This window comes from Chiloscyllium plagiosum, chromosome 1, assembly GCF_004010195.1.
Source record: "Chiloscyllium plagiosum isolate BGI_BamShark_2017 chromosome 1, ASM401019v2, whole genome shotgun sequence".
NCBI classification, from domain to species: domain Eukaryota; kingdom Metazoa; phylum Chordata; class Chondrichthyes; order Orectolobiformes; family Hemiscylliidae; genus Chiloscyllium; species Chiloscyllium plagiosum.
In genome coordinates, this window is record NC_057710.1 from 23,522,772 (window position 1) to 23,532,445 (window position 9,674).

The 9,674-nt window shown below is 40.7% G+C and overlaps 1 protein-coding gene across 2 annotated transcripts in view; it reads right to left on the reverse strand.

Annotated features, from left to right (window-relative positions):
- Positions 1-9,674, reverse strand: part of rmnd5b (required for meiotic nuclear division 5 homolog B) — a 47,955-nt gene that overhangs the window by 27,089 nt on the left and 11,192 nt on the right. For both annotated transcript variants that reach the window (XM_043703942.1, XM_043703863.1), the window contains exon 2: positions 1,866-2,008. In XM_043703942.1, the coding sequence (XP_043559877.1) occupies positions 1,866-2,008 (143 nt within the window). The remainder of the gene's footprint in view (positions 1-1,865; positions 2,009-9,674) is intronic.

Sequence of the window (9,674 nt, forward strand, 5' to 3'; positions counted from 1 at the left end):
ATTTTTTCCTTCCACTGTTAAAATGAAAAAAGCCGAAGCTGTAGAGGTTTTAAGCCTCTGCAAGTTGCTGAAGCATATTATCAAAGCATGACTTTATTTTATCTGTTACCATATACACCAATGGCTTAACCAGCATTTTGGATTTACTGGCACCACCTGAATGTGGTACATGCCAGATAATGCAAATATTACTGTCTAAATATTTTTGTTGTCTTAGGCAAGCCTACATTTAAAGAACATCTGCATAAAATTAAAACAGTAAAATAAACATAATTTTGTTTGCTGATTTGCTTATGTTAACAGATAGTCATCCAAAGCTGTATTGTTAATGAGTGTTACTGTATCCATTAATTGAATGATACCAACACACAAATTTAAATATTAATGGAGTACCCTAATTTATTTACATGGTATTTGCTTGCTATTTGAACAGCAGTGACTTGACAGATTTATATCCCATTAAAATAGTGGATAAAGGAATGTTACATATGTACATTCACATTGTCTGCAATCCTTAAAACATTTTAATTTGTATTTAGTCTACTGTATTTTGAAATAATGCAATGTCTAATGATACTCAATATTCTATTGAAATGTTAAATCTAAAACAACTTCTCAAATTATGTGGACAAACACTTAGAAGTGGCTTATAAAACCATGAGGTGCATGGATAGAGTAAGTAGGTTTATAAAACCATGAGGGCATGTATAGGGTAAATAGACAAGATATTTTCCCTGTGGTGGGGGAATCCTAAACTAGAGGGCATAGGTTTAAGGAGAGAGGGGGAAAGATTTAAGAGGAACCTACCTAAGGGGCAACTTTTTCATGCAGAGGGTGCTGCATATATGGAGTGAGCTACCAGAAGAAGAGGTGGAAGCTGGTACAATTGCAACATTTAAAAGCATCTGGATAGGTAATATGAATAGGAAGGGTTTAACAGGATATCGGCCTAGAGCTGGCAAATGGGACTAGATTAATTTAGGATATCTGGTCAGCATGGACAAGTTGGACCGATGGGTCTGTTTCTGTGGTGTACATCTCCAAGACTCCATGTAAAGGTGCAATAGTAAATACAGATTTAAATCATGTAATATTAAGGATTTTTTTCCTATATATTAACCTTTCAGTAGCGTTCAGGTTTGACATTCAAAAGAAAAGTTCCTGATTATAAACAAATCATAAATTTTGTTAATAAAAGCTTAGAGGTTTGTTAACCAAATATCGAGAATACAATAAAATATTTCAACACTCAATTGGCTGTTTGCATCCATAGCACACAAAAAAAGGCTTTCGCTGCTCGTTGGATGCTGCCTGAACTGCTGTGCTCTTCCAGCACCACTGATCCAGAATCTGGTTTCCAGCATCTGCAGTCATTGTTTTTACCTCAAATCTTGCTGGCATCAGGCATTTCAAACCATGCACAATTATTTGAACTTTTTCCCGCACTCTTCAACAGAAATGTAATTTGCATTGAAACTTGCTAGATCAGCACTTTTGGTGGCATCATGAGAGCAAAGTAAGGACCTGGGACATTAGTTGTAGTTGAAGGTATAGTTGAAAAAAAAATCCTATCAAAGCCTTTGAAGGCAGGGAAGAAGTAACATGGATGACAAAGATGTGGGATGGGTGGGGTGTCTGTCTGCATGGCAAAAGAGAAACTCCACAGGAGAAAAGTTCAGTGACATAAGAAACTTTACCTGATTTTTGGAGAGATTGGCATGTCATAAAGTCTAATATCGCCTACTGGGGTAATATTAAAATATATCAAATAAATCACACGCACAATTTTACTATTGGACTAACCTAACTCAAACCTATAAGAACAAAATTGTGGACAGTGTCAGCAGAAACTGTCATGAACTTACCCGGTCAATGGCTTTACCTACTCGTGAAACACTGCAGTGAATGTCCTTGTGGTCAGAAGCCAGTTTTTGAACTGTGTCCTTTATTCTTTTGCAACACTGAGACAAAACAAGCGACAAGGTCCCTGACAACTCAACATCTTGTCCTAATGCCAGATAAAAAAGAACACATGAATTTAAAATCTTTAAAATATGGTTAGTTCAGCCCTTATTCCTATACTAACAACTTATTGCTGCTCATACATCACACATCATTATCTTTTGACCTCTGATGACTTCTTCAAATTAATCATTAATAATGTTGCAATTTACAACAGAAACATAATGATATACAAATTAACACACTCATTGTAAACCTCCAGTCAATTTTAATAAAATTAATTTTCTGGATATGGGCATTCGCACCAAAGAATACCCAGTCTCTGACCTACTCATGACATTGTACTCATGCTGCTGGTCCAGGTGGTCAATAGCCTCAGGATATGGACAATGGGGAATTTGACAATGATAATGCTGTTGAATATCAACTGTCGATGATTAGACTTGCTCTCTATTTTGAAATCAGTATTGCCTGACTTATTGTGCAAACATTGCTTGGCACTGATCAGCCCATGCCTCAGTTGCCAGCTCTTGCTGTGATGAGAGATCCAAAGATCTTAAAGAACGTTCTATTATGATGCAGTAGAATTTTGTTATATTTCCCTTTCATTTTGTTATCAAAATGATGCACAAATTCAATTAAAAGTACACCCTGATGACAGCTGTTATGGAATCATTCACTCTTCAATTCCTTTTCTTGGTAAATAGAAATGTAAAGAAAAACCGTTGCAATTCAGAGCACAAGTTCACTTCCTCGAACACACACTTTCTTCCTTCAACGATTGACTATGGGCATGCAATTGCCATATAGTGGATTCTGGGTAATCCAAGATGGAGGACGGGAAAGATTTCTGGCTGTAACAGGCTGCACATTTTTTTGAGGTATTTTAGGTGTTGGAGGTGATTTCCTCAAACCCCAGGAGCAGCAGTTAGTGTTTTACATGCTGTTGCATTGTTTTGGAACTTATGGAGAAAAAACAAGTCAAAACAATGGCAAGTTTACAAGGGAGAGGAACAGACAAAGGCAGTACATGGTCAGGTCTGGGTAGACAGAGAGAGAGAAACCCAAACTGCTAACTGATACAGCAGTGAACCAGCACAGTTACTGCCTTTGTTGTTGAATTCATGTATCGCTGGACATCAGAGTGTGTCTAGGAAAATTAACAAACAGTGAAATTCACAACTGACCTTGCAGGAACCTGTTTGGGAGAGGTCACAGCACAAAACTATTCACTTATCTGTTTCTAAGTCTGGCGTTGCTGTAGGTCAGCAGCAGTGAGTAGAGTGGGTTCTTTCTTGATTATATGTGTTATTGAAATATGTTTCTTGATTAAACTTAAAAAATATAAGCCATAAGTATTAAGTTAGCCTGCAGCAGTGCTTTGTAGAGGAATAATATGGTGCTATTTTCTAGGTCTGCAAATTGGAAGAAGCAAAAGTTGCCCTTAGTAGAGTGTTATGCTCTTCTTGTCGGATGTGGGAGTTTAGGAAGAGTTTATGTGTTACTGAGGATTATATCTGCAATAAATACAATTGAATCCTATCAGATCGAATGGATCAGTTGCAGCGACAGTTAGAGGCAATGAGGAATGTACAAGAGCAAAAGGGTGTGATGGATGGCAGCTATAGGTAGGGAGAAAAGTCACAGATACAGTCACATAGATGGGTTAACTTCAAGGAAAGGGAAGAGAGGTATGCAGGTAATGCAGGAGTCTTCTGTGACTATCCCCATTTCAAACAAGTATATTGTTTTAGAAAATGTAGGGGGTGATGGATTCTCAGGGGAATGTAGCATGAACAGCCAAGTTTATGGTATTGAGACTGGCTCTAATGCAATGAGGGGTACATCGGGTTCCAAGAGATCGATTGTGTTAAGGGACTCTCTAGTCCCGAGGCACAGACATTTCTGTGCCCAGCAGCGAAAAATTCCTCGTGCCAGGATCAAGGGTATCTCAGAGACGGTGCAGAATGTTCTCATGGGGGACAGGGCTCAACAGGAGGTCATTGTACATATTGGAACCAACGACATAGGAAGGGAAAAGTATGAAATTCTGAAGGGAGAATATAGAGTGTTAGGCAGGAACTTAAAAGGAGGTCCCCGAGAGTAGTAATATCCCAGTGCTACGAGCTAGTGAGGGTAGGAATAGGAGGAAGGAGTAGATGAACGCATGGCTGAGGAGCTAGTGTATCGGAGAAGAATTCACATTTTTGGATCATTGGAATCTCTTTTGGGGTAGAAGTGACCTGTACAAGAAGGACGGATTGCACCTAAATTGGAAGGGAGCTAATATACTGGCAGGGAGATTTGCTAGAGCTGCTCAGGAGGATTTAAACTAGTAAGGATTTGGGTGGGGAGGGGTCTGGGAGATAATGAGGAAAGACATCAATCTGAAACTGGTACAGCTGAGAAAAGAAGCGAGCCAAATAGTCAGGGCAAGCAGGGACAAAGTAGGGTAGGACTGATAAATTAAACTGCATTTATTTCAATATAAGAGGCCTAACAGGGAAACTTCTGTGGGAAGCTAGGGAAGAGATTGCTGGGCCTTTTGCTGACATATCTGTATCATCGATAGCTTAGGAACATGGGACTGGGATATCATAGCAATTACAGAAACATGGCTTAGGGGTGGACAGGACTGGCAGCTTAATGTTCCAGGATACAAATACTATAGGAAGGATAGAAAGGGAAGCAGGAGAGGAGGGGGAGTTTTTTGATAAGGGATAGCATTACAGCTGTACTGAGGGAAGATATTCCCGGAAATACTTCCAGGGAAGTTATTTGGGCGGAACTGAGAAATAAGAAAGGGATGATAACCTTATTGGGATTGTATTATAGACCTCCTAATAGTCAGAGAGAAATTAAGAAACAAACATGTAAGGAGATCTCAGCTATCCATAAGAATAATAGAGTGGTTATAGTTGGGGATTTCAACTATCCAAACATAGACTGGGACTGCCATAGTGTTAAGGGTTTAGATGGAGAGGAATTTGTGAAGTGTGTACAAGAAAATGTTCTGATTCAGTATGTGAACGTTCCAACGAGAGAAGGTGCAAAACTTGACCTATTCTTGGGAAATAAGGCAGGGAAGGTGACTGAGGTGTCAGTGGGGAAGCACTTTGGGGCCAGTGACCATAATTCTATTAGTTTTAAAATAGTGATGGAAAAGGATAGACCAGTTCCAAAAGTTGAAGTTCTAAATTGGAGGAAGGCTAATTTTGATGATATTAGGCAAGAACTTTCGAAAGCTGATTGGGGGCAAATGTTCACAGGTAAAGGGACGGCTGTAAAATGGGAAGCCTTCAGAAAGGAGATAACGAGAGTGCCAGTCAGTATATTCCTGTCAGGGTGAAAGGAAAGGCTAGTAGGTGTAGGGAATGCTGGATGACTAAAGAAATTGAGGCTGAAAATGTGTTGCTGGAAAAGTGCAGCAGGTCAGGCAGCATCCAAGGAACAGGAGAATCGACGTTTCGGGCATAAGCCCTTCTTCAGGAATCTGATCTCCAGCATCTGCAGTCCTCACTTTCTCCTTAAAGAAATTGAGGGCTTGGTTAAGAAAAAGGAAGCAAGCATATGCAAGAATAGATCAAGACATAGCAAGATAGATGTCATAGACAGGATAGATCAAGTCAACCCTCAGAAAAGTATACTCCTACTGCCTTTATACTCAAGTGGGAAATCAGGAGGGCAAAAAGGGGACATGAGATAGCTTTGGCAAATAGAGTTAAGTAGAACCCAAAGGGTTTTTACAATACATTAAGGACAAAAGGGTAACTAGGGAGAGAACAGAGCCCCTCAAACATCCGCAATGGGGCCTTAGTGTGGAGCTGCAGATGGGGACATACTAAATGAGTATTTTGCATCAGTATTTACTGTGGAAAAGGACATGGAAGATATAGAATGTTGGGAAACAGATGGTGACATCTTGAAAAGTGTCCATATTACTGAGGAGGAAGTGCTGGATGTCATGAAACGCATAAAAGTTGATAAATCCCCAGGACCTGATCAGGTGTACCCTAGAACTATGTGGGAAGCTAGGGAAGAGATTGCTGGGCCTTTTGCTGACATATCTGCATCATCGATAGTCACAGGTGAAGTACCGGTAGACTGGAGGTTGGCTAGTGTGGCGCCACTATTTAAGAAACATGGTAAGGACAACCAGGGAACTATTGACTGGTGAGCCTGATGTTGGTGGTGGGCAAGTTTTTGGAGGGAATCCTGAGGGACAGAATGTACATGTATTTGGAAAGGTAAGGACTGATTAGGGATAGTCAACATGGCTTTGTGCATGGGAAATCATGTCTCACAAACTTGATTGAGTGTTTTAAGGAAGTAACAAAGAGGATTGATGAGGGCAGAGCAGTAGATGTGATCTATATGGACTTCAGTAAGGCATTCGACAAAGTTCCCCATGGGAGACTGATTAGCAAAGTTAGATCTCACGGAATTTAGGGAGAACTAGTCATTTGGATACAGAACTGGCTCAAAGGTAAAAGAGGGTGGTGGTGGAGGGTTGTTTTTCAGACTGGAGGCCTGTGATCAGTGGAGTGCCACAAGGATCGGTGCTGGATCCACTACTTTTTGTCATTTATATAAACGATTTGGATGTGAGCATTAGAGGTACAATTGATAAGTTTGCAGATGACACCTAAATTGCAGATGTAGTGGACAGTGAAGAAGGTTACCTCAGAGAACAACGTGATCTTGACCAGATAGGCTAATGGGCTGAGAAGTGGCAAATGGGCTGAGAAGTGGCAAATGGAGTTTAATTCAGATAAATGCGAGGTGCTGCATTTTGGGAAAGCAAATCTTAGCAGGACATATACACTTAATGGTAAGGTCCTACGGAGTGTTGCTGAACAAAGAGACCTTGGAGTGCAGGTTCATAGCTCCTTGAAAGTGGAGTCGCAGGTAGATAGGATAATGAAGGTGGTGTGTGGTATGCTTTCTTTCATTGGTCAGATTATTGAGTACAGGAGTTGTGGCTGTACATTGGTTAGGCCGCTTTTGGAATATTGTGTGCAATTCTGGTCTCCTTCCTATCGGAAGGAATGTGAAACTTGAAAGGGATCAGAAAAGATTTACAAGGATGTTGTCATACTTGGGGGGTTTGAGCTGTAGGGGAAGGCTGAATAGGCTGGGGTTGTTTTCCCTGGAGCATTGGAAACTGAGGGATGACCTTGTAGAGGTTTATAAAATCATGAGGGGGCATGGATAGGATAAATAGACAAAGTCTTTTCCCTGGTGTAGGGGAGTCCAGAACTAGAGGGCATAGGTTTAGGGTGAGAGGGGAAAAGATACAAAAGAGACCTACGGAGCAACTTTTTCAGACAGAGAGTGGAATGGGTACGGAATGAGCTGCCAGAGGAAGTGGTCGAGGCTGGTACAATTGCAACAGTTAAGAGGCATTTGCATGGGTATATGAATAGGGAGGGTTTGGAGGGATATGGGCCGGGTGCTGACAGTTGGGAGCAGATGATTGGGTTGAGATATCAGGTCGGCATGGATGAGTTGGACGGAAGGGTCTGTTTCCATACTGTACATCTCTATGACTCTACGAGCACTTGCTGAATAAGAACAGAGATGGGGAAAATTGATGTACAAGCAAGAACTGGGAGACTGATTAGCAAGGTTAGATCTCATGGAATACAGGGAGAACTAGCCATTTGGATACAGAACTGGCTCAAAGGTAGAAGACAGAGGGTGGTGGTGGAGGGTTGTTTCTCAGACTGGAGGCGTGTGACCAGTGGAGTGCCACAAGGATCGGTGCTGGGCCCTCTACTTTTTGTCATTTACATAAATGATTTTTTTTAAAGTATATTTTTATTAAGAAAAGTAGATTTTTAAATATTACAACAAATACAAAACAATGCAATTCAAAACAGTACAAAACTAAACGCAAATAATAAAAAAATTCCCCAGCCCACCCTCTTATACGAATGTATAAACATATGTAGAGAAGTATAAAATTTAAAAAAAACTAAACTAGCTATTTAACTAACTAAATAAATACCTAACAACAAACAAATAAATAGCCCAGCCAAACAAAACACTCATACATTCACAGTTCCTCCTCCCTGGATATTGGACTCATGAAACACAATCTTTATGGCTATATAAAAGCCCTTGTTAGTGTGGCAGATAAATCCATGTCCAGGTATTTCAAAAAGGGTTGCCATGTCTTGTAAAAATTCTCAGTTTTGTGGTGTACCATATTTGTGAGAAAATCCAGGGGAATATGCTCCATAACAATCTTCCACCAACCCGACAGGCCTGGGGGGGGGGGGGTTTCTGATATCCAACCTAGCAAGATATTCTTCCTTGCACAGAATGTAAGAATATTGAAAAGTTTTCCTTATGCGAATCTACAGGAAATACAATGGGTAGGCCCAAAAGGAGCAAAATAGGGTTCTTCTCCACCCCTACTCCTAAAATCCTCTCCACTGCACCCACCACAGTGCTCCAATATGTTTGAAGCCTGTCACAAGACCAAAGACAATGGGTAAGAGTACCCATACAGACCTTGCACTTGGGACATGCTGAAGATACTCCTGGTTTAAATTTTGACAAACGGTCTGGGGCTAAGTGGACCCTGTGGAGAATCTTCAACTGTAAAGCATTGATATCTTCCTTGCATTCTCCCAAATATCTTCCCATGCCTCTGAAGAATGGGAAGAAACTTCAACACCCAGCTCTCTTTCCCACATCTTGCAGAGTCGATCAGAGTCATCTGAGGTGGCACCCCCCAATTGGTGATATAGAGTACTGACAGAGAGTGTACTCTTAGCCCTTAGTACCCCTTTTTCTATGTCAGATTTGTAGGGATCAGTCAAAAGTGTGCTTTTTTTAAAAAATAAAATCCCTAACTTGAAAAAAAAAGACGTCTCTATTAGGTAACTTGTACTTTCGTACTAAGTGATCGAAGGACATCATTACATCTCTCTCAAATAAATCACCCATGCAAGATATACCCCTAGCTGCCCAACGTTTAAATGCTGAATCTATCACACCTGGTTGAAAACTCGGCATACCCACTAAAGGTGTAAACAAAGATGTTTTGCCAATATTACCTTCCCTCTGCCGAATTGCCCTCCATGCTTTAACAGTATTGATGACTATTGGGTTATGGCAATATTCCCTAACTGTCCTCACCTTGTCCAAAAACAGCAAACTGGTAAGGGGGCACCTTGCCTGGGAGACTTCGATATCTAGCCATATTGAAAGAGGGTCCCAATCACTTACGCAAGTCAAAAGCGAGCTTAATTGGTAATTTTTAATGTCCGGAAGGTCTACTCCCCCCAATCTGTGAGGGAACTGCAGTTTGGCTAATTTAATGAAGGGCTGTTTACGGTGCCAGATAAAGGAGCTGAACCAACTGTTCAGTCTTCCGAGTGTTTATTTATTGAAAATCAGGGGGAGCATCTGTATAGGGTATAGCAAATGAGGGAGAATATTCATCTTAATAAGCGCTATCCGACCCAACCATGAGACTGGAAGTGCCTCCTATCTTTGGGAATCTTGTTTAATTTTTTTCAAATAATTGAGTAAAATTGGCATTGAACAGCCAATCCAGAACTGGAGTAATGAATATGTCCAAATACACAAAACCCCCCTGTGACCACCTCAATGGGAATCTATAGTCACTCTCAAGATCCAACTCTTTAAGACCACCCATAGGCATAGCCTCCGATTTAGCAAAATTAATCTTATACCCT